The 25,667-nt window shown below is 37.4% G+C and overlaps 2 protein-coding genes across 5 annotated transcripts; both read right to left on the bottom strand.

Moving 5' to 3' along the window:
* Positions 1 to 81: 81 nt before the first annotated feature.
* pomt1 (protein-O-mannosyltransferase 1) lies at positions 82 to 9,630 on the bottom strand. Of its 3 annotated transcripts, XM_058374963.1 has the most exons (19): positions 9,173 to 9,630; positions 8,686 to 8,792; positions 7,815 to 7,865; positions 7,329 to 7,475; positions 7,143 to 7,251; positions 6,969 to 7,028; positions 6,095 to 6,188; positions 5,846 to 6,001; positions 4,098 to 4,228; positions 3,905 to 4,000; positions 3,705 to 3,797; positions 3,520 to 3,616; positions 2,694 to 2,786; positions 2,483 to 2,603; positions 1,941 to 2,038; positions 1,742 to 1,855; positions 1,520 to 1,646; positions 859 to 1,036; positions 82 to 773 (listed from the first exon to the last, which is right to left on the bottom strand). In XM_058374963.1, the coding sequence occupies exons 1-19, from the start codon at positions 9,289 to 9,291 to the stop codon at positions 599 to 601; spliced, it is 2,166 nt and encodes a 721-aa protein (XP_058230946.1). In that variant the 5' UTR covers positions 9,292 to 9,630; the 3' UTR covers positions 82 to 598. The 3 variants fall into 3 exon arrangements, with proteins under 3 accessions (XP_058230946.1, XP_058230945.1, XP_058230947.1); XM_058374962.1 differs by having other exon boundaries at positions 5,846 to 6,188; XM_058374964.1 differs by lacking the exons at positions 7,143 to 7,251; positions 9,173 to 9,630 and having other exon boundaries at positions 8,686 to 8,775.
* A 1,205-nt stretch (positions 9,631 to 10,835) lies between these two features.
* Positions 10,836 to 24,889, bottom strand: fam169aa (family with sequence similarity 169 member Aa). 2 transcript variants are annotated; one of them, XM_058375500.1, is made up of 12 exons: positions 24,731 to 24,889; positions 21,276 to 21,411; positions 20,839 to 20,938; positions 20,673 to 20,758; positions 20,398 to 20,569; positions 19,254 to 19,433; positions 19,039 to 19,161; positions 18,869 to 18,960; positions 18,732 to 18,762; positions 17,923 to 18,022; positions 17,700 to 17,793; positions 10,836 to 17,250 (listed from the first exon to the last, which is right to left on the bottom strand). In XM_058375500.1, the coding sequence occupies exons 2-12, from the start codon at positions 21,408 to 21,410 to the stop codon at positions 11,647 to 11,649; spliced, it is 6,717 nt and encodes a 2,238-aa protein (XP_058231483.1). In that variant the 5' UTR covers position 21,411; positions 24,731 to 24,889; the 3' UTR covers positions 10,836 to 11,646. The 2 variants fall into 2 exon arrangements, with proteins under 2 accessions (XP_058231483.1, XP_058231484.1); XM_058375501.1 differs by having other exon boundaries at positions 18,875 to 18,960.
* Between the last annotated feature and the right edge of the window lie 778 nt (positions 24,890 to 25,667).

Genomic DNA, 25,667 nt, shown 5'->3' with positions numbered 1-25,667 from the left:
CTATAGTGAGGTTTTCATTAAATATAGTGTAACTTGATTAAAAAAATAAAATAAAATAAATACACCAAACAATGTTGTGGGTACATTTTAAAAAATTTATTTACTATTTTCAAGTACCATTGATTAGTGTTGTGCAAGGATTAATAAAACAGCAATAAAAGTTCTTCTCTGAGATTATCTCAAGTAGAAACAACAGTGAAGCTGTAATGCTTTCTTTTGCTATATAAACACAGTTAATTCACAGTGATAAAGTTGCCTGCTAGACTACTGTAGATAATACAAATATTATACAAAAATATTTCATTCTTAGTTAATATGTCCAGTTTGAGCAGCTTTTATAGATGAGGCCCTACAATATTTTAGGCACGTTAGTTTACATGAACATGGATATTGTTCTTGCATTATTATAAAACATTTAGGCTCAATTTTATACTTAACTACCTTATACAGCATCTTAAGCACATTCTAATAAAAAACATGACTTGACTACTCATCTTTCACATCTTTCCACATCTACAGCTCTGAAATTCCTCTTTGTTTCAGCTGTGTTGATGTACTCCAAGAAAACATTAGTGTTTAGGGAGGAGAGCTCCAGAGATCAGTGTTTCTGAAAGAGTATATCCCAGCTGTCTCTCCATCGCAGTGCATTCAGCTGCTCAGCGGTGAGCTCAGGCTGGCCATATGTGAGGGGGCTGAAGGTGCAATAGCAAATATACACCGAGCACAAAGCTGCCAGGATTACTCCACCAAATGCCTTCTGATACGCTGGTGATCTGGGGGTAAAAATTAGGAGAGTTTCTACACAAGCAAGCTGTGAGGAAACATATGACCAATATGAATATTTCTCTCCAGAGTCACCTCAGTGTGTGATTGTACAGGTGCTCCACAACAACAGGGATCTGCAGAATTTGGAAAGTGAGAGCTGGGAGATAGTGGTACAGAAACAATGTCTTCTCCATCAGAAAGAAGGGCAGGTAATTAACAGCCCATCCTCCAGAGCACACAACACCCGCCAGCACCAGCTGCTCCCAAGAGGCTACACATGAACAGAACAAAGTGTACACACATGAGTTCACAGACCTGTCATGATCCATAAACAGATCTCACAAAGTCAGAGCTCTACTAATAGAATAGAATAGAATGTCATGTACCACACCATAATAGTTTTTTTTTTTAAACACAGAGTGTAATGTCACCTGCACAAACACCTTCTACATAAAACACAAATGAATGTCAGTTATATATACACATAATTTGTCAAAAAATAATTTACTGGATTTATTTATATAAATAAATAAATGTATCATGCCCAGCATTAGCTAGTTAAGTGGGTGTATAATAAAAGGAAATACTTGTACATGGGCTACATATAATAAAGATAAAAATTAGGTCAAAAGTCAATTTCTCCCATTAATAATGGAACACAAGTATAACATAGCATTTATTTTTTAATTTATTTTTTCTCCACCTATGATGCCTGGCCCTATGTACTCCATTTTACCACATACAAACCACAAACCTTCAGGGATGTCCTCTATTTTCCGCCGTCGTCTCAGCAGATAAGTTGAAAACAGGCCCACATAAACAAGAAGTGCAAGGTTCGCAAGCGTCCAGGTGACTATGTTGCCTATCAAGTGGATTTGGGCCTGAGGCAAATGATAGAAGAGGATTTTATATAATACACATGAATATATTACAGTTTGTAAATGTGTCTATTTGGAGAAATGCATAAAGAACTTACATTAGTTGATGGATGAAGCCAGTATGCAATGTTTGTGTCCATGGTGATCCATTCCAGGGGTAAAGAGCTGTATTTGTGTTCTGACTCTTCATTTCTTACAGTCAGCATCTTCCACTGTCACAAACAGCATCCCAAGATATTTTAAACAACTCATATTTACAGAGGTGCAGAAAAATCACCCTGTATGATTCATACTCACCTGCAGTTCCATAAACTTAGCCATGAACGTGAGGTTTCTGCTGAAGTCAACATGAGTAGGGGACTTGAGTTCAAGTTCTCTCTCCCGCTGTTCCTGACCTGTATACATAACACAACAGAACGATCAGCTCGAAACAGTTCAGCCAATCTCCTCCGATCTCTCTCAGCCAGGCGTATCCACCAAAAGAACTGCTGCTCACTGGAGTTTTTTTTCTGTAGCACCATTCTGTGTAAACTCTAGTGACTGTTGTGTGTAAAATCAACCACCATGCCATGATCAAAGTCACAGTCATGATCAAAGTCACTTTTCCTACTAGTCTACTAGTTTGTTTGTATTTTGGGAAACAAAACCAATAAAACGTTTTACAAAATATTACAGACGGGAGCATATTCGGTCTAGCTTAGTGAACTTGACTGATTTAGCTGAGGCTGAGGATTTGCCAGAATTCACACTCCATGCTGACAGTGCTGCCATGCATCTAGGTTTTCTGGATTAGGTCACACCCTGTACCAGTTTCATCTCAGACAAAAACGTCCTCTTACTTCTGCCATAGCGATGTTCTTCAACGTTCCACACACCGCTCTGCTGGTAGCCTTTATAGACCTTATCACCCACCACCTCCAGCTGATGAAACCCCCAGTCTGGAAGAGATGCTCCACTCAGCTACTTGAGATGAATCAAAAGTGTTTTTTAATTGTTTTAATTTAGATCTTAAAAATGCATGAAAATAAATAAACACACACAAACACAAACCTTCAGCACTGCAGAAGTGTTGACATGTATCAGTCGCACCTCTGACAGAATGGTCTTCCACACATCTCGGTCAGACTCACGGTTTGTGATGTCCTGAGAAGCAGATGGAAAAACTATAAATGTGAGAACCTAAAACATTTCAGTTTTATTTATTTTTTATTAAGTTCAATTTATTGTTATGTAGGAATTCTTAGTGCTCCCTTCTGCCTGCAAGGAGAATCACAATTACAATGCACTGACCAGCCTTCCCTCCCTGCACCATCTGCATGTATTCTGGTGTGCCTTATTTCCTGTATAAAAATGTTTGAAAATGCTAAAATGTGATCAAATTGACAAAACTAGCAAGATCCACTTTATAGTAATATTACATTCAGTCCCTTCAGGATTTGGGGACATTTTTTATGGACAAAAATGCATTATACCACCCAACCCCCCAAAATTTGTGATGCAACTTAAAAGTTTTGGCAAAAATTGGCAAAATTGCAAGCACATGATTCTTCTTTTACTTCTTTAAAACTAGTACCAGCACACACGCAAATGTGCTTTCTATGATAGCTGTACTCATGTTCAACACACTTGAAATGAAGAGTACTTTGGCTGATTTGGCGCATTTTGATGACATCACACAACACATCATGACCCAAATTTACTGAAATTTGAGCTTACTTGGTTCTGTGTCATTTCTGTGATCACAAAGTCCTAAAAGGACTGATTTATTGTAAGTTTACCTTGGAATTGCATGGTTATTAAAGATCTGAAAACACTTAATATTACAAACAAGACATTTAAAACAGTCTACGTGATTTTATAAATTCAGGTTGCTCACCACTCTCCAGAGATTCTGGGCAGGCATAGACACATTGAAGTCAATGTAGCCAGACACTTCCTGAGAGTGAGGGCTCATGGGAGCTGCAACATCATGCCTAAAAGAATGTGATTGTTAATATTATTTTCTTGCAACCTGACTGACTAAAATCTTTGAGTTACAGCGTGAAAGTGGAGTTTAATTACGTGTTGAGGAATCGTGAGGTCATGCCGTGCAGCAGCTGTATAATATCGCCGTGTCTGACAGGTCTGGGTGGACTGCTCACCACAAGGTTCTGCCTAGAAGGACGATAAATAGCACAAAATTACAAGAAAAATCACACCTTGCATTATGGAGGCCTTTCACTAGACAAGCAGAATATTTTGTAGTTGGAAGACATGCATACTTTCTTGGATCTTTGATAATCCACCAGTTGTTGACATCTTTGAAAGGGTAGCATGTCACCTGCTGCTGATGTGAGCTGCCACGCCCATTTTCATATCTGCATACAGTTAGACAGAAGAAAATGTTTGATTTTATGCCTCAGCATGGCACTAATTTATTAATAAAATTGGTGGAACAAATTAGAGATGTCTGACCTGATTGGATAGTTGGCCTTGTGAGAATGAAGCCAGCATGGAACAGGTTTGCTGGACACACTACGAAGGGTCACTTGGGAACCGAACGCCACCTCCAGAGGTTGACCCTGAGTGATCCTGGCCAGGCCTCCCTGTTCAATACACAATTACTAATCCTACATCCGTGAGTTAGTTACAAATGTTAGATCCAGATTGTTTTCAAGCTTGATCTTTCATCGCCAGGAAAGTATCTCATGACACCTATCTTTTAGACAGCAATGTGCTGCTGATCTTTACTGCAAAGTTCCCCAGGACTCTCCACAGCAAGAAGTCTGCAATCTAGCAGGACTTCAAAAAAAAAAAAAAAAAAAAAAAAGCCACAGAATTTCTAATTCCACAAGTCTGAGTCCAATACTTTTGAACACTAACAGAAAGTTTTATGCCACTGATACTTATTTATTTAGAAAATATTTAAAACTGAAGAAAGTGCATTCTTAACTGTTAACCATAAATCCCCATTGTGAACCCAAGCTGAAATGTTGCAAAACCACAAATATACAAACTTCTTTATTAAATGGTTGTTTCACCACACATTTCATTCAAATACTAATTCTCACCGAAATATGTGCTGATTTTGATTGCTCTGTTCCAGACATTAGTGAACCTCCTTATACACCGATCAGGCATAACATTATGAGCACTGAGAGGTGAAGTGAATAACGCTGATGATCTCCTCATCATGGCACCTGTTAGTGGGTGGGATATATTAGGCAGCAAGTGAACATTTTGTCCTCAAAGTTGATGTCTTAGAAGCAGGAAAAATGGACAAGCGGAAGGATTTGAGTGAGTTTGGCAGGGGCAAAATTGTGATGGCTAGACCACTGGATAAGAACATCTCCAAAACTGCAGCTCTTGTGGGGTGTTCCCGGTCTGCAGTGGTCAGTATCTATCAAAAGTGGTCCAAGGAAGGAAGATGCGTGGAGAGTGAAGGCTGGCCCGTGTGATCCAAGCTACTGTTGCTCAAACTGCTGAAGAAGTTAATGCAGGTTCTGATAGAAAGGTGTCAGAATACACAGTGTATGACGGGTCAGGGCTGTTTTGGCAGCAAAAGGGAGACCAACACAATATTAGGCAGGTGGTCATAAAGTCATGCCTGATCAGTGTTTCAATAGTAGTGAGAAATCCCTCTTTTTTTACACTAATATTGCTTAGATTTTGTAGGTTTGTGTGAAAATAGTTTTTAAAAAAATGTTAAAACTACTACAAGAGCAATCAAGTTTATTAAATAAAATGACTAATTTACTGACCTGTTTCTAATCCTTGGATCGAAAAACTTTTTACATTCTTGGATTTATTACCATTTCCATAATTTATATTTACAAATTAATTATTTACTACATATAATATAATTACAAGTAATTAAAATTAATGATCATTTCATACTTTGATTTTCTTACAAGTGATTTATGAAGATATCATATGCATATGCATGAATCATTCCCAATTTGGGCTAAAATAATAAATAATATAAAATATAAAGATTACTTTTATAATTAAATCATTTTCAGATGTTTGGACTCTAATCTACAAATAAAAAAACTTTCTAACTGCAAATCTACTTCAGCTAATAAGAATACTGAACAAATTTTATTCAAAGTTATCAGGTTAATTCGTTTTCATACAGGTTAAAAGATAATCTTTTAATTTCAGTAATTATACAGAGAATGAGCTCCTCCATGTGCTGAAAACAGACTCAGTTTGAGCAGTACCTCTAGACTGGCTTGAAAAGCACTGCTCATCAGTTGGTCATGTGGTCCGCTGCGGTGCAGTAGAGACAGATGTATGTAGAAAAATCCCAAATAGAGAAAAACCGGGAGCACCACTAAAGACAGGAAGCGAGCCAGAACCTGCAAAAACACTCTCCCCTGTGGAGGAAGAAGGAGACAGGACACTGTGTCAGTCAGAAGCCCCTTTATGTCAGCTTGAGTCAGTAGTTTTCTCTGGAAAAATGGGCTCACATTGCTTAAAGTTTTATCTCCAATGACATGCCAGGTGTGAACTGCTGCCAGACTGAGCAGCAGCAAGTAGGTGAAGAGACCCATATACTTCACTCTGAGGAAATAATGCATGAAAGATTAAGATCAATATCAACCAACCATTAAAAGGTCATTACACTCCAATACCGAATGAAGTACAGACAACACAACACAATTCAAGTCAACACAATTTGAATAATTCACATTTTTATATTTACATAATAAACAATTCTGGTCTATGTTCAACTTTCAGATGTCCACTGAAAATATCCACTGAAATTAAATTTATGTCTAAATGAACCTTTTGTCTTTAACATTCTACCAAAAAAAAAACAGTGTGGCACTACTGCTCCTCTTTTTTCTGTCTGTGGTAGCAAAAATGATATTTTTCCATATATTAATGATATGGCTGAGATGAATTATCATATCATTATCATAGCTGAAGACATTTCTTTGATACGCAATGTGCATCCAATATATACTGTAGTTGTGCTAACAAACAGGCAACAAAATAGTAATTTTACAAGTAAGAGAAAAGTTCAGTGATATGTCATTTAGTGCATACAGAAATATACGACACAACACTGGTAATTAATGGGTGAAAAGCTGTACAAAAAAATCAGTACAAATGAGAATTGGTAAATTTTTATAAAAATAAGAACCATATCAAAGACAAATGTATTCTGAGGTACTGTGTAACAAAATTAAATAGCAATATTTTATTGCCATAACATGTGATATGATAAACTGTGAAAGCATTCTAATGTCTTTAAATAGCTTAAATACAAATTTAACTGCTCATGAGCACAGTAAAACTGCTCAATATTGAGTGACTGTGAATCAATGCTTTACTTACCCCACTGCAAATGTACAACTGGCTCCAGAGATAATAAGCCACAACCACCTGCTTAAAGAACTGAGGAAAAAAACAACAACCTTATCATTACACACTCATAACAAATGTCTGTAGTATGAGCACCTTAAAGCAGCACCAGAACTGCTACAGACCCTCTGATATGGTCATTTGTACCTGTTTGGTGCATTGTGGAAGCGCAGGTAAGACACAACAGCAAGCAGCAAGAAAAAGATAAGCACTGACTCCAGGAGCATGAATCGAGACTGCGCAATCAACGAGTTCTCTGTTAAAGAGTTAAAGAGCTTTTTTAAAGTTAAGTTTGTTTTGGAAGCTGATACAGAGACAGAAAACTGCATTTACCCAGAATGAGCAGCACTGAAGCTCCAAGCGCAGTGAAGTGTGAACATCCCAGCTCCACCGTCAGAAGGTAGGCCAGGGGCACTGAAAATGCCCCGGCCAAGGCAGGTATCACTCGGAGTGTCCATACAGGAACATTACTGGAGTATTCTTTAATAAACATGACAATAACAAAAAGAAAAAAAAGAGATGAAGCAAGATTTACTAATAATTATTAATATATTCTTATATGAAATACTCGTGGAAGAACATTTTATAACATGGGTCATGCTGAATGATTTCATCTCATGACTATAGACATTTTGACCCAAACAATATAATGTATAACAAATAAACGATTAAATAAAGAGTTTGCAAAACACTTGTAAAAGCTGAACTCTCATTAAATGTCTTTCATCAAAGAGGTTTCACCTTTAAAAGTAAGAATATCTAAACCTTTTCACTCAGCTGTATTAAGAGGTTACTTTTATACAATTTCACAAAATGTACCTGCTCCGATTCTGTTCCAGACAAAATTGCCATCAAATCCCCCTAGATAGCCTGTAAAGAGAGAGACTTGCATTTAAATGACTGAATATAACATGATAATAGACAGATCTGTGATTTCTATATTTTACATTAATCCCCTGCCAAAATGTGCTAGGCTGAAAACAGATATGTTTTATTAGTAACAACACTGTGGCTGCAGAAAAAAGTTCTTATGTTGTTTCTGGTGGGATTATTGTCTTTAACTTATTGTTTCCATTGGAGCTATGACCAACTGAGTCCTTGGTCTACCACTGCCATTACACCCTCACCCCACCCCGCCCAACAACAGCTCTATTTCTGAATGTACTCTATAATTTGTTTTGCATGGTTGTATACAGCTTGAAAAACAATTTATTTCATCTGCATTCTGCTACCTACCCTTCATGATGCATGTCATTTGAGTGCCAAATGATTGATTTAGGCCAAACATCAAAATCACTGCTACTAAACTGGATGCGTTTAGATGGGTATTAAATGACCAGATATCAGATATGTTTCAGGTTTAGAGCTTCATTCGAAGATGGCCACTATTCAATGTGAAAAACTCTGATCCAAACTGTTTACTCATATGCATCAGGATCTGATTCGCGTTAGTAATCATCAAAACATAAAAATGGAATTGGCCGAGAATGTAACTGCAACTTTATTCAATATTTAAATGCTTTCACAGAATTGATTTCAATAATAATTAGAAATATTACAAAGAAGTGCAGTAGATGACACTTTCCCAACTGTCCTACACCTGTCGGTCAACACACCCACTTCAACTGCTGTTAACTAGCTGATGGGCAGCTACACCTACACCTAACATTAATAAGAGGTCAGTTCTCACCTCCAAGTGCCAGGATCATGTGCCCAAAAGGTGGTCCACTCTCATCAATGAAAAACACCCTCTTCATGTACAGAGACACAAACTGTCCATAGTAAACCTCGTCAAAGCTGCAGCACAGAGAGAGCTGTATGAGATGTGTACACACAGGCAATGATACACTATATTGCCAAAAGTTTTGGGACAACTGTCCAAATCATTGAACTCAGGTGTTGGGCTTGGCCTCTTAGTTCCAGTGAAAGGAACTCTTAATGCTTCAGTATACTAAGACATTTTGGTGTCTCCCAACAGGAAGGGGTCATTCCCAAACTGTTCGCACAAAGTTGGGAGCATGAAATTGTCCAAAATGTCTTGGTATGCTGAAGCATTAAGAGTTCCTTTCACTGGAACTAAGGGATCGAGCCCAACCCCTGAATTTAATGATTTGGAGGGGTGTCCCAAAACTTTTGGCAATATAGTGAACGTACTAAGGGATTAATAAAATACTCACACGACAGCTCTGGGGAACTGAATGCCGTACAATCTGGTCAGGAGGCCAAGGGATGTGACTGCAACCAGCAGCACATTAATGTCCACTTTCACCGTCAGCGGTAGTTTAACCTCCTGCATGCTGCTTTTACTACTCGGTTAATACAGTGCGTCCATGAGAAATTAATCTGACACACGTTCAGGATCAATGTCTCTGCAACAAGCTCTTTAACCCTGCAGCAGATCTTAGTGCTCTTCCCCTCATCCCCTCTCCTGTCCAGCCCTGCTGCTTACAGAGGCTACTGTCAGGTCCGGATATTATCACTATAATATGGACTTTGCCATGAAACCTTATCGTCTGAATAAGCGTATAAAATCAGTTTAAAGAATCATCTAACGAAACTGCGAATTTTCTGCCTAAAATAATAAATAATTAAATACACTAGTGGGCAATTTGTTGGCCGAATTAAGAGTCCCACTTCCGGTCTCACGTGTTTCAAAATAAAAGTCTCATTTCCAGCAGGCGCTAACATTTCTTCTTGTGTAAATCTAGAGTTAAGCATTATCATTTTTAGCCTATAACACGTAATATATTTTATCTCTTACAGTTAAGTGAAGAATTTTGTACACCCCGTGGTTTGATCAGCAAAGGTTAGGTAGTGTAAAAAAATAAAATAACTGGGATGTCATGGTACCTTAGGGAATGATATTGATGTCTCATGGTCCCTGGTTCGAATCTGAGTTTGCTTTACAGTTTCTGTACATGTTCTATTGTCTGCATGGGTTTTCTCTGGGTTCTCTAGTGTCTCAAAAGCATGCTGGTTTGTTTATTAGCTATACCAGATGTCCTCTAGCAGTGTGTGTGAGATGGACTATTGTTCCATTCAGGGTGTATTCCTGACTTCCACCCAGTTCCTGGGATAATATCCTGATCCACCTCAACCCTGATCAGGTTAAAGCAGGTACCACCAGAACCTATAGACAAATTCTAGGCTAAATCGACAGAGAAATAGTTTTAAAAAATTAACATAAAGCAAGAAGTTCTAGGGTTAGGGTTCATCTGAAGGAGTTACAGTGGAACCTCAGTTAATATGAGAAAAACATGCTCAATAGGTCATTGATTAAGGCAGCACAAAAGGCAGCATATTTGTTTATTTAAGATCTTCCCTATATTGATGAATAGCTTGCTCTGTTTGCCCTGTTCAGTGAAACAGAATATTATAGATGGCCACTGATTAATTATCAAATTCAAGCAATAATACCTCATTAGAATTCCTCATAGTGTCATTAAATGTGACATGTTTTTGCAAAGAAAATACTTTAAATATAAAAAAATTCCATTTTCATTAATCACTTAAATTTCTGCTGTATTTTTCTAATCTTTATTTAGGGTGCCAATAATTCTAGAGCGCATTAGACCAAGATAATCAAAGCAATATGGCTGAACACAGGATATGAAAGAGATTATGCAGTTATGAAGTCAAAGGATGGGTTATGAATATGTATTATCCATTTTCTCCTAAGGCCATGAAAACATTTCGACTAAACTAGTCTGGTTTGGTTTGCGTGTAAAAACAGTTTACTCTCCAAATTGTGCTGGGATTTGGACACTGATTAAGGTTCTTTCAAATCAACATACATCCGATATAAAATATATAATACAAATGACCCAAAATTCACCATCCTTAATTCCCAAACTTTATTTAAAATAAGAAAAATAAAGATGTTTTAAAATGCATATAGACAACAAACATACTGCTCAGTGGTGCAGGAAACTAGATACAATGTTTTCAGATTCAAAAGAAAAATATCTAATAGTAAATAAAATATCATATAATAAAAAAAAATGTTTCAAAGTTGTTAAATTGGTATACTAACAACTAAGTTCAGACTCAACGTTTCTGAGGAGGTGCTAGTGGAACGTCTACACTAATTACCTGCAGTGTATTTCACAGTGTGAACTGATGAGAGAGCATTTCTAATCACTGTGTTTCAATAGATCATGAGACTTACATTACAGATACAGATTTGGCCATAACTGTACTAGAACTATAGAAGAGCTGATATAGGCACTCAGAAAACAATTTTGACAAAAAAAAAAAAAACCTTTTTGTACACAATACAGAAAAGAGAAATATTACCCTGTAGGAACTGAATATTATCAATTAGCACTAATATACAAAGCAACCACTTACACATTATGAAAAATGGAGCTATACTGTATAGAGAGTAATGTAGAAAGTAAAAACTTAGATATATTACAAGTCTGTAAGTAACAGTAATTAAACATTTATTAACAGAGGAAATAGAACGTTAAGAATTGAATACAGTTCAAAATGACAAAAAAGTTAAAGCTACAAAATGTATTAAAATATAGACTACACTCTGCATATTAAATTTTCTAATTAAAAAGAAACCTTTTAAGTTGCATAAAAAAAACAATTTTATTTTATTTTTTTAGAGCCGGTAATTGGCCATGCTGATGTTTTTTTCCCCTTACACAATTTCTGCTCTTGCAAGCCGTTTCGATCTACGAGGTGTTAGCTCATCTACAGGCTTTCTTTTTTGATGAGGTTTCTTTTCCTCTTTTCCTCCAATCATGTCTTTTACCTCATCTGCCTTTGACTTATCTTCCATTTCACTCTGAAAATCTTGTAGCAATCCCCTTCTTCTCCTAGCTGATCTTTGTCCAGGTGAAGCTGTTGCTGATTTCAGTCCAGACTCTTGTTCTGTATCTGTGATTTCTTTTTCACTTTCCTGAAATGAAGCTTTGGTCTCCTCAACCACTTGATTACACTCATTATTGTCAATCTCTTCATCCAGCTCCAAGGTGAAGGTTTCATCTAGAGTTATCTGGGCTTCAGGCATTTCCTCTACATTCTTCTCACTTTCCTCTTGAGTGTCTTCGACTTCTTGGGGTTTATCAGCTACTTTCTCAGATTTGCCTGCATTGTTTCCAGACTCCATTATATCCTCTGTTGCCGAATGTTTTTTCCTGTTCTCCTCAACCTTTTCTTCTTCTTGTGCCACTATCTTACTATGCGTATCTTCTGTTGACACACATAGAAACTCTGTTTTATCTTCTGTCTCTGTGTTTTCTTGGCTGTTTTCAGCATCTCCATAAGTTTTGTCCTGTGAGATTTCTCCACCTATAGAATTGGTGTCCTTTATTTCTTGACCTTTTCCTTGATCAGTGGTTTTATTTTCTTTATGTGACTGCACATCAGTCATCTCAATTACTGTTGCCTCTACAGGTGCAGAATCTTCAGTATTTGCCCACACAACTGTTTGCCCATCATTTTGACCGTGATCCTGTTTGCCGTTGACCGTGAGTCGTTTAGATTTCCTTACAGAAGTGGGTTTGATAGTTATTGTTCGTTCTCTCAAGGCCCTTCTTTCAACACCTTTGCCTTCTTCTGACTGATCAAGACTTACTGACTGATCTGTAATCCAAATGTTTATAGCACTCTCTTTTGCTTCTTCAAGGCATTGTTCTTCCATTCTCTTACTAAGTTCTTTTTCAAATGTTTTCTCAAGCAACGTTTCCTCCAGAGCATGATCCTGTTGGTCACTTTCCTGTTTGGAATTTGCACTTCTTACTTCTTTCTCCTGATTTTCATCTGGTAGATCAACTTCTACTAGAATTTCCCTGCGTTTTGTTTCTACCTCCTTATGATCAACAGTTTCTCCTACCATAGCTTTTCTTCCATCAGTCACCCCCTCCACCTTTTCTGCATCATTTCCAGGTAGATCATTATCTTGGTTCTGGTCTTTCCTCTCTGCTTCAGAGACAGAAGGTATTTCCTCACTGTCGTATTTTGAATTGGTCTCGCACGTCTCTTCCACAGCAGTCCTGGTCTCTTCAGTGCCTTGCACTGCTACTATTTCATGACAAACATTAGTCACATGTTGCTCCATCTCCATCTCTGCAGCTTGTATGACTGTGAGACGTTTAGATCTTCTCGGTGTTACTGTTACTGTTCTTCCTCTTAGATGTCTTGTGAATACAGTTTCAACTTCTTCATCTGAGCTCTCCTCTTCTGTGTTTTCATTTATTTTGGTTCCTTTGTATATATTTTGGAGATGTCCAGACTTTCTTTCTTGTGTATGCATCACTGGTACAGTCCTATGCTTGAAATTTCTACTTTCCTGGACACTGTCACCTTGGGCAGGTGTTATACTTTCTTGACACTCTACCAGAGTTTTATTTGTATCCAGTTCTGTTGAAGTAGATTTAACTTTTAAGGTAGTGTCTTCTATTTCTTTCAAATCATCTTTCACATCTTCTTTTGCAAGACTATCCCCAACTTGTTCATCATTTGTAATGAGTGTGTTATCGAAACCCAGTTCCACTACTGCTGCTTGTTCTTCGTCTTCTTCTTCTTCTATTCTTTCTGTAACATTTTCTGTTACATTCATCTCAGTCAATACCTTCTCTTCATTTGCAATATTATCCTTGGTTACCAATTTATTTTCCTGGGACTTTTGTGTTGTTTCCTTCTCATCTGTCTCAATTTCACTTGATTGCCTTTCATCATCCATATGCACATGAACTTGATGTAGTTTTAACATGGAAGTGGACTTGGCTGCATTCTCCATGTCCTCTTCTGGTGCCAAATCTGTGGCCAGTTTAGCTGTCTCTAAACATTCCACATGATCCGATTCTTCAGTTAAAACAGGATCTTGCAGAATAAACTGTTCTGTTTTGGATTCTTCCTCCACCTTACTTTCATCAATGTACTTCTCTACTATAAGCTTACTGGTATCAGTTGCCTCGTCCTCTATCATATTCATCACTACACTTCTCTCATCCTCAGCGGTGTCCTGTGCAGCGGGATTCAGATGTGAGAGATCGTCTTCACTAGGATTTACTGACTCTGTCTCCATGTTCTCTACCTCTACAGCTTCAGTCTGTAATTCGTCTGTCACCTCTTCAGGAATATTCACTGCTTGTTCACTCATTTCAAATTTGTTACTTTCCTCCTGAGAAGCTGCAAAAGCAGAACTAAACTCACCTGTTAGATTGGGGAGATCTTTTATGACATCCACAAGTACAACAGAAGCTTTTTGCAGTGTCAAAGTATCTTCTTGTATTTTATCTTCACCTTCTTTCACATATTCAGATGTGCAGATTTGTTCAGCTTCTCCATGTTTTGTATCTTCAGGTGCCATCTTGTCTTGTTCTGCAACATCTTCTCTCCTTATATTTTCCTCTACATCATCTCCATGGGATTTCCTTATGCTCATAATGTTCTCATAGTCATCAGCTTCTATATTTTCCTTTTCCAAACTTACTCCTTCTTCACAGGTGCCCTGTACAACTGAAATCTCATTTTTTGGAACAGTCTCTGGCTCCATGTGCTCTCCTACTGCAAACTCAGACCCTAAAATAATGTTCATGTCATTATTCTGAGACTCATCTTGTTTAGGTTCCTGCATCATGGCTTTGATTTGTTGTTTGTGTCTTTGTTGTGGAGTGGCTTTGTTTGTCAGTCTTGCTGATCTCCTGAGAACACTTTTGGTCAGTTCACTTCCTGCAGCCTGATCCTTGAGCCTGATAGAGCGTCGTAATGGGGTTACCGACTTTGCCTCATTCTCTTCCTCTTCATCTAGTTTAATCAGAACATCTGATAGCTCACATTCAACATCTTCACTTGACTCAATGAGATGCAGACTTTTTGGATTCTCACCTGGTATTTCTTGAACAGTATCTGTCTCTTCTGTGTTTTCATCATCATTGAAGGCTGACTTTGGAGCTCTGTCTTCATCATTCAGTAAATCACTCTCCTCACTCTCCACCGTTTCATCTGTTTCCACTGCTTGCTCTTTTTCGGTGTGATCAACCTGAGATTCTGTATCAGTACTTTGCTTATGAAGTTCAAGATCTACTTCCTCCTGTAGCTGTGAAGTTCCCTTAACATCATTACCAGCATCCATATGTATTGCGGAATCCATAAGCACAACAGCAACCTTTTGCCGTATCAAATTTGATGTGGCTTCTTCTGTGTCATCATCCTTTTCTGGCCCTGTTACTGAGGCTGGTTCCTCTTCACACTCTTCAACAGGTTCTGCACCGCACTGTCCGAGTGTTTTTTCTTCAACCTCTAATTCAACCGCTTTCTCATGTTCAGTTTCAGTGGTGATGCTTACTAACTCAATATTCTCTTCCACAGCAGTTTCAGTGAGTGACTCCAGAACATTCTTCATATGCTCAACTTTAGGATCATCTACTAGTTGTATTGTCACTTGTTGCTTTACAGCTTTTGTTTTAGAATTTGCTTTACCAGCTTTTGTACAGCTCCTCAGAACTCTTTCTGTAATTTCACTTTCTGCTGCTCGATGCTTGAGTCTACTTTCATGTTTGAGAGGGACATTGTTAAAATCTATAAGCGTAACAGCAACGTTTTCCAGTTTCTGAGTTCTGCCTTCTACTGTGCTATTATCTTCCTCTGCTGGCCCTGTTTCTGAGCCTGGTTTCTCATCCTGCTTTTCAACAGCATCTGCAGCAAATGGTTCCAATAATTTTCCTTCAACCTCTATTTCAGCATTTCTGACCACCTCAGTATGATCAATAACTGCTTTTTTCTCATCCTTGGAAGTCTTGCCAACTTCATAATCAAGACTTGACACAATGTTCATAATTTTTGGTTCCGCACTTTGAATCATGTTAGGTTCTTTCATAGGTTCCTCTTCTTGAGCCTCCTCGATCTTGTTTTCATCTGCAATAACTGGCTCTGGAACTTTGTCTTTATCCTTTGATATAATGATTTCCTCAATCTTGTCAAGTCTTACTTCTCTTTCTTCATAATTGCTATCTCTATTTTTGTCCTCAACCACAACCACAATTTCATTGTCTGACATTTCTACCACTTGCTGTTTATCTATGGATTCAACAAGAGGGATGTCTGCTGTTTGCCATTTCAGAGTTGATTTTGTGTTGCTGCCATCTTCTGCTGAAGCTGGTTCTTCTTCTTGCTCTTCAAAGTGTTCTGCATTAGATGGTTCAGAGGCTTCAGCATTATTAACATCCATTTTGTTGTCCACTCCCATGGAAGTTTCATCATCAGTTGTTAGTTGATCTAAACAATCCTTCTCGATAACTATTCCTTCTTCATTCTCCTTATGAGCTGCGATCGGATTTTCACAACAGACTTCCACATTCTCATTTTCAGGAGTTTCTTCTACCTGTTCTTTTTCAAGCTGAGATTCTGTTTGCTTTAATCCTTTTACTTTAGGTTCTTTTACGTGTTTGAGTAACTCTGGCTGCTTTAAAGATTTGGATTGTCTACTGTACACTTGTTTAGAAATTGTTTTCTTATAAGAACTTTGGAGATCTCTTTCTGTCAGTTCATTTTCTACAGCCTGATCATTGAGTCTTCTAGAGCGCCTCGGTGGAGTTTCATAGTTTGATCTACATTTGTCACCATATTTCCTTTTTGAGCCTGAACTGTAAGCTACGTTTGAGTTTTCCTCTTGTTGAATCATAGTACTGAATTTCTCCTCTTCGTTATCAGGAGCTGGTTCTTTGTATTCAGTTTCCTGTTCATTTTCATGCAAACCATCCTGAACCATGCCAGTCTCTTCAACTGTGTCTTGCTCACTTTGCTCTTTTCCTAAGAAAAACACCTCCCGAGCTCCAGCTTCCTCCTTCTCTACTTCTGTCTCTTCTGTGTCATCAACAATGTTTTCGACCACTGATTTTTTCCCCATCTCTACTTCATCTTCTATATCTTCTTTGTTGATAGTGTCTGCCATATCTGTTTGATCTTTTTGTACTTCTACTATTCCTTCAAAGGTTTCTCTCCCATGTGAAAGTATGTCTTTTTCAATGTCATCTTTACTTTCTTTCACCTCTCCAGCTTTTTCTTTTACCTCTTCTGTTTCTAATGACATCTTAACAATCTCCACTTCTATCACCTGCTGACATTCTAAAGGTTGGAGATCACTGCTCTTTAGGCCTTGGATTTCCATAACAGGCATCATTTTTGTTTCAGACTGATGGGTAGTTTGAAGGCTCAGTTTGTTTTGCACTTCACAGTGAAGATGGGTAATATCTGATATGGGGTTGCCAGAATCATGTGTCAATGTCTCCATTGTGTCCTGCAAAAAATAAATAAATAAATAAATGAAAATGTCAAAACATTTTTAAAACATATGAAACATTAATTAACATTAAGACTATGCAGCTTAAAGCAAGTTACAATTCTCTCTACTCTAAAGTAGGGTTTTTAGCTACATTGCTAGCTGAGTAATGATACAACAATGAAATACATTTTCAAACATGGCAGAAGTAAAGACAACAACATTGACATCAACATCATGCCATGGCCATTTTAGAGCGATGTTGTTTACCACATTTGGCATTTTTGGGGTGCATTTGTGTGATAAATGTCAATTTTCTAACATATGCAATTAAATTGCAGTATGCACAATGTGTGTTGTGCAAAACATCTGGCTGAGTTAGTGGATATTGTGCAAAAAAGAATTAAATTCACAGAATTAAATACATTTAATTTAATATAATTGAGGCTGCAGGTATTTATCCATACCTTGAGTTGAGAGTCTTTTAAATTCAAAGACATTTTGCCATCCTTCTGCACCTTGCACACTGCACACTGAACATAAGTCTCAATGTCTTCCACCCTGCAACAGACGTATATTTTAAGACATCCACAGTTAAAATAAACTGAGCTTTCTAACTAGCAGCTATTGTACTAGGTAAAGTTCAGTTTATAAATTTGAATGGTACATGTTAATAGTTTGAAAAATTACCTGATGATTTTCTCAGTTTTTTCTCCTGTGTCTGCTCCAAGCTTTTTACGCTTCAGATTGCTGCTCCTGCCAAGAGTTGTAACTGGTGTGTCCTGTGCATCTATAATGACAGTGACAATACAAATGAGTGCAAATAAGAGGAACAAAATAAAATCAATAAATTATTGACTGCTGAAGAGCATGTTTTCAATTTACAGTACTTGATTTGTTACCACATCATAATGATACGGTTAATCTTTATTTGAAACTTGAAACTTTGCTGAGCTAAAGATAAACAAAAAAATACTTTTAACAATAACATAGATATTGCCCATAAAACTGGAGACATATACTAACTGAAATATGTTTTATTTATTTATCACCATAGTTGTGTCAATAACATGGTTGTGCCAAAAAAAAACTATAATCACCAATTTATTGATTAATATAAACTAAATCTCTTCAAAATATAACACTGTGGTGAGTGGTAGCACCTTTGATATAATAGTTTAGTGTAATACTTAACAATAGAAAACACAGTGACCCAACTCTGGTGTGAAATTATCTCTGATTATGCCTTCATTCAATTTATTAGCCATAATATGTGCATTTCCTGTACTGTACTCAGCTCTACTGAAAACCTCTATGGCTTATTCACTTTGACTTTGTTCACCCTCGACTATATGTGGCTGTTCTACAACATGGGTTCTAAAGTTAAATGAACGGAGAACATTGTGAAAAAGAAAAAGGCTCTTTCAATTCTCTTTTATTCAACTAGCTAATTAGAAATTCTAAAACTTTCATGAAATATTGCTCCTTAAAATACTTGCCTTTTGTTATTTTAATCTGGACAACCTCCTCCTAAAAATGTACAGGTAAAGAGAGTTATTTTTTGGTAAAATTCTACAATATCATGAGAATCATCATGTTAATACTCTTAAATATTAAGAGTTAATGAGTTACATACTACAACCTCTGTGAACTCCATAGTCTCCTGGACTTCCTTTGGGATATCACTGTCTTCTGTATCAAAATTCAGTTTCCCCATGACTTGATTTCCTTGCAAGGAATTTGCAGAATTAAAGAAAACGAACAGTTTTCTAGATTTTATGACTAAAGATTTAGTCACCTCTTTACCTTTTAGGTCCATTGCTTGTAATTTTCTGGCTATTTGAGTTCTCTGAAAAGGGCTTCCTACATCCACTATTTCCCACAGCAGCTCTGTGTCACCTGGATGAAGACTCAGGTACTTTTTACAAACTATAACAAGAAATTCAGAAGGGCACATGAATGAAAAATAATAAAAAGTCACTGACAAGCTTCAGGATGAAATGGTTGTACTGTAGCAATACCTTTGTACATGGCTGGTGAGAGTGGACATGACAAACCCATAATTTCTTGTCTGTAGCTGACAATAAAGTCCTCCAGCATATGGAGACCATGTCCATGTCCACGGTGATCTTTCCGAATGAATATGGTATCCATGACAGGAATCTGATAACGGTGGGTCAAGAATTTTGGGCACAAGCTCCCTATTATTGAGAACAAATAAAAAATGGGAAGATAATTTTGTGGATGCTTTGTAAATACATTAGTGCTGATCTTGAGTTCATATAATATGCTGGATAAAGTAGGAATAATTGTTAACTTTGGTAATTGGTAAACAATCTGTTGCCTGTTGACATTAAACGCTCGGTTCTTGACCATCATTGGACTGTTTCTCTCTCCCACACAGCTTTTAACAAAACTATACAATCACACTTAAACATTTCCTCAAGTTTAGGAAAGGACATCTTTAATTTGGAAGAATCACACAAGTAGGAGTGAACAACTCTGATTTGGGCCGTTTTGCGTCATTCTTCCTGATCGTAAGAGGTCGGGAATCTCAGGTGGTTTTCACACTAGGCATGTTTGCTGAGGTGTGATTATTGTGATTGTTCCTGCCTCCGTCCTGCTGGCTTCAAACTCAGTTGATTCTATCGAACCCCGGTGCATTTGTGTTCATCTAATATTATCACTGACACATATAGAGAATTCAGTGCGGCTCATCATATTTTTTTAAATATTGTTTTGGTGCCTTATGCACATCTCACCTCTACCAGTGTGTTGTGGAAACTAATGATGTCATCATGGACTAAAACATACACACAGGTTACTTTACTTACTAAACTGCAGAACCGAGCATGAGTTGCATTTACATTCACAGGAACTGAGGCACAGACCTCACACACTGTGGTGTGCTTCCAGGTCCACATGACAGCTTTAAGAACTGTGATCTGTTTCAGACGAAACTACCAGTGTGAAAGCCCCTCTGACAGAGAGATGCTCATTACAGTATTAGAACAGGCCTAAACAAGTCTAAGATCTGTCTGATCATTTAACTCAGCTGTTTTATGATATATTTTTGTTTGTTTTTTTTTGTTTATTCAAATACTTTAACCTTTAACGTTTACCTACACTAAAAGTTTACAATTTAGGCAAACAGATAGAGCATACCTTCAGCTTTGACTGAATAAAAGCCAATGGCCTCGCCATTTTTCCAGAGGATTTTGGCAATTTCATCTTCTCCATGGCAAGGAAAGAGCACATCGTCCCTGACCACCTCTTTCATTCTGTATATGATTCTGTTAAGGACATACAGAACTATCCTCTCTCCAGGAGTTCTTACCTGATGTAAAAAAGACAAAAATTCTTTCAAAATTCCCCTCATTCTTTCATAATTGAGCATTTGGGTTGCAGATGATACCGAAGTGACAATAAATGGCAAGAACCTTAATCAGTCCTGTTCGTGAGGAGTCTGCTGTTTTAAGAATATCTTCAGCTGACCACCACTGATCCAACAGGTAGAGTCCGACCGCTGACAGCATGAAGACAGTGCATGGTTAGTGTTATCAAAAATCATTCAATTTAAATATCCATATTTCGGGACCATGTTACCTTTAAGAGGTTCGTCAGGTGAAAATAGTGCAAGGATCTTTTGTTTAACGTCAACTCCATAGAGAGGGACAAAACTCACATTACAGAGGCCAATCTCTATCTACAGCATAACAAAAAAATAATAATAATTTATAATCATTAAGATTAGAACTACATTAATATATTCAACTACATTATACTTATAAATATCATCACTTTAATCGGATAAATATCACTTTAATATATATTTGCCACTTTACCTGAAGATGTGAACTAATGATGTTTAGTTAACTTAAGTTTAGTTAAGCCTAACTTAGTAAGGCTGGTTATAATTTTTTTCCTGATGTATAATTCATTATCAATAGCTTTATCTATTTCCAAGAAACACTTATCAAACGTGAACTTAAAGTTAAAATGACGACATTCAAGACATTTAAGAAACAGCCGGCTGCTCTTACATTCTTAGATCCAGGTATGTTGAGGTACTCATGTACTTCTAAATTTTTGAAGAGAAGTTTAGACATGTAGCTTTTTGCTGACTGCTCCAGGGATCCAGGATCCACATTGGCCAATATATCCACAGGGAACTCCATCCTGAGGAGGAAACATCACTAGTCAGATCACTGAAGTGCTGAAGTAAATTGCTTTAAGTTGGTAAGTGTAAAATCACTTACATTTAATCTTGGATGCTTAAATATCGTAATATGTGGTTTACTAACAGGATACTTTCCCAATATAAAGAGCAAACAAAAGCGTCAAGGAAAAACCAAAGCTAGGAAGTAAATGTGTCACACTCACAGAACCATTATCGAAGCTTTAGAGTCTTTCAGTTAGCAAACCAAAACCGGTTCCTCTCTGATCATTATACAGCGTTCAGTCCAATACTGCAGTACAAATTCTCACTGGAATGAGAATACACCCACAAATGCCTCTAGCACATTGGTAGGTTTTATAGTACTGTATTATGAAACATGACTAGTGTCTAAATCCACAACACATGCAACTGCATAATAATCACTCCATATTCGTTTCCATATCCATCCATCCAGCTTTTTCTGTTAAGGATGTGTAATTTAAACATTCTTCAAATTTGAGCTCCAGGTTGATTTTGAAGTTGCTTAAATGCAGTGTCTAGTCATTTTGAATAGAGGCCTGTGAGATCTGAATGATCAGGTGTGGACCAAGCCAACTGGATCATACAATTTGAAGGAGGTGCATCTGAATTAGGTGAATAAGAAACAGTGATTGGATTTTGATTCTATCAGTTGCAGGAAACAAACCAAACATTTTTGTGTTGTATTTTGTGTTGTTGGCAGCAATGTTCTGTAGATGCGAGCTACTAAACTGAGCCACAAACTGCAAACTGATCCAAAAAACAGAGCTGTAGCACAGCAGAAATATTATTAGCTCTGGATATTGGACTGATGGGCAAAAACAGGACATTAATGCTGGAGGCAATGCAAAAAATGTTTTAAGTTATTTTTAGATAAATATAAATATGTTCTACAAAATGTCTAATGAACCCCAAAATAAAACTTTTTTTTTAAACACATTTTTTTTTATCTCAGAAAGACCAGAGGCCCTTAGCTCTGCTAGCACATTTATACCAGCCTTCATGAACAGATAGATCAACACAAATGGAAGTTTTACAAAATTTGCAATAGTCAGCATTTAAAAAAAAACCAAAAAAAAAAACTAACAGCCTATTTACATTTAATGTTATATGTGCATTCTTGTCAAACTAAAGGTGTATAAATCTGTCACTATTTACTCACTCCCTGACATGTACAGCCCTCAGCACTTATTTCACTATAAAAAATACTGTAACATGCCCAAACAACAGACCCATTTTCTTTGAGGCCACTATCTGAGAGTCACTTATAAAATCCACAGGACACTTCACCACGACCACTGTTTGGTCTATAGCACTGAAAACCTTATTACTCTGCCACTCAAAGACACACTCTGTGCAGTGTTTGTCCTCAGACATATGCTCTATAAGGACTATGCTATAGGAAACACAGAAAGTACACAGATATAAATATAAATATAGAAATGGGATCAGTTTTATGCACAACAAAAATATACACTTAAACAAAAATAACAAAGATTTTGGCTCCTGCTGGTAGCCCCGAACCCCACTGGTTTGGCAAGTCAGTGCTAATGAGATTTGTTGTATGTCTGTGTCTTATATGACAGGGTGAACACCTGGACAGAACAACTCTGATTTCAAAGATAATTCTCTATAAAGCTAGAACCATTTTCACTCATCTGCAATAAAGAAAGACCACATTAAAGCTACAGACTAGAAGGGGGTGTGTTCCTCTGTAGTACAAGTTTGAGTGTGTGTATGCAGTCAATGGCTCCCCTGTCAAGGGTTATTACCACTGAAGCAGAAAAGCAAGCCCATGTGTGAGAATGTGTAGATTCACTGAAAACCAGCTTCCATAATCTCCCTCCAAACCTGCACAGCCGTGCAACTCAATAAAGCTCTCTCCTGCACTGACGCACTTTCGCACAGAGCTCAACTCTCACCAGCAAACATGCAAAGATAGTTCACGAAAGCCTTGCTCTTAAAGAGCTCTTCAGCAGAAGCACTTTGCATAATGTAGCTTTATTTCTAATATTCTGGAGCAGCTGTGATTCTCCCCCATTTAAGTGTGTGTAAAAAAGGACACAATGTACGTTTCAGATTTCAACACAAAGCCTATCCCCCAAGGTAATGTCAACTTCACATGGACCAAGTCAAGCAGCAAATAATCTGGAGTTGTTTTAGCCCTAACATGCTCACAACTTATATTTCTTGCACTAAATCAGACACAAAGCTTATTCTGTGAGCAACTTCAGTGTGCAAAAGCAATGGGGCACTGTTAGTTATATAAGTAGTATTTTTTATTTTTATTTACAATCTACTGCATTTACAGATTGTTTAAATGAACACATGTTAAGGAAAACATAGAGCATCTGCACCGTCTTTAATTCCTAGACATATTCCCAAGTAGTATTCACTCAATTAATTGTATGTTTCATAACAGAGTTATGTTAAGTAATCTGTTTACACACAAAAGAGGGCGGTAACATTGTTATTCAGCCAGCCATAAAATTGAAGAAGAAAGAGAGAGAGAGAGTTACTGAGAGAGAACTTTTTACAAACTTAGAAAAGCATGCAAACAAGTGACTTGCATCTAAAAAAAATAAGATTAATATTTTACATATTTGTGATAAAAGGTTTAAGGGTTAATAAAGACACAGTTAAGGCAACAGCCATGTTCACTAAACTCAAGCAAAGGGGGTGTGTGTCTGTGTGTGTGTGTGTGTGTGGTTATTGCAGGGGTGTAAGCAATTTCTTCTTGTAACTTGAACAAAATATAAGAAAATAATCGACCAAGCATAAACACAACATGTTTATCACTGCAACTTAGTTTGCAGTTTGATTTGTTTTGGGCCTGATTTCTAGTGTTACAAATCCTCAGTTTGTCATTTAGAGTCGCACACACTTTTCTGTCTCCAAAACAAACACACCAATCCAACTCAGAGCAAGCCATTACCAGTGCTATTAGTGCAATTCTCTACAATAATGTAATATGCATAAGGAGGTTTATTGTTTCCTGCTATTTAAATGTCTGGGTAAAGTGTTTCCTCGCGCACCTGGTGTTCATTTGATGTAATTAAAAACAAGACAAAACAACATTATTGGATGCATTATTTAAAAGGACTCTATAGACAAAAACAGACCAGGTGAGCGAAGAGCATAATAAACTCAGGTCCAGAGCATGAACATTTCTCGGCACGTCCTCGCGCCACAACACTCTGTCCTGCTCAGAAGTAAAACAATCACAGGCTTAAATGCACGCGCTCGGTAAGCGTGACGCAGACAGAGGTAAAAACAAAAAACAAAAAAAAAAACACTCACCCTAAATGTGCTGAATAGATGAAGAAACGGCGAAGAAACTTGTTTTTTATTTTATTTTTTATTTTTTTAAAATTTGGTCTGCAAAGCTCTGTGATGATAGTATTGCGCGGTAGTTTACATTAGTAGCTGAGTTTGCAAAAATGGCCGTGAGTCTGGATGCACGCCCCCTCCGGCCACGCGCACATATCCACAGCTGGAGCAACGAGAGCGCGCTCAAGCCTGTTGCATAATCCACATTACCACTAAAACTCTTTAAAGCCTTTTGTCTAAATCTGTAACAAGACACATGTCCTAGCTGCTACACCCCATGTCCTAGACAACCTGCTAAACGCTGAAGACAGGGACTAGTAAGCAATCTAGTTATTTTAGTAGTTTAAAACTTTCAGCTTGGATCATAACAATAAAATATTTTTAAGGTGTTCATGGCAAACTGACCCAAATGGGATACTTCCTAACAAAGTAGCCTAATAAGGTCATCCAGTTTTATTTCGTTACTTCAGTTCAGGTTGAACAAAGTGCCCACCTAAATGTGGTATATACCACTAAGTGTAAAGTTAAAGACAGGCTTGTGTTTGCCTGGAGGCATTTCACTCACAGATATTCTTGGTTCACAAAAAAAAACCCTCTTATATTTCACATGCAGCTCCACCCTTTTTTGGGTGCAAATAGCTTAGACACTGACAAACCCAGATTTTCACTGTCAAAGAAGCTTCAACATATCATCTATAAAATTGTTACACCCACCACAGTGTTTTGCTGTTATAATGGCCTCATAGTCAATCATGCTCACAAAAATCTTTTAATGGACATGATTGATGGCATGACCGTTTCTGCCACAGGGAGACGTGCAAGTTATTTGCTTTCAAAGCAGCTCGAGTCAGACGTCCTGTGTAACCAGATCACTGGGTTTTTTTACGAGTTTATACAGTTATACAGT

The sequence above is a fragment of the Hemibagrus wyckioides genome, linkage group LG22 (genome assembly GCF_019097595.1).
Source record: "Hemibagrus wyckioides isolate EC202008001 linkage group LG22, SWU_Hwy_1.0, whole genome shotgun sequence".
In the NCBI taxonomy this organism is placed as follows: Eukaryota; Metazoa; Chordata; class Actinopteri; order Siluriformes; family Bagridae; genus Hemibagrus; species Hemibagrus wyckioides.
This window is presented reverse-complemented; position numbering and strand designations above follow the sequence as displayed.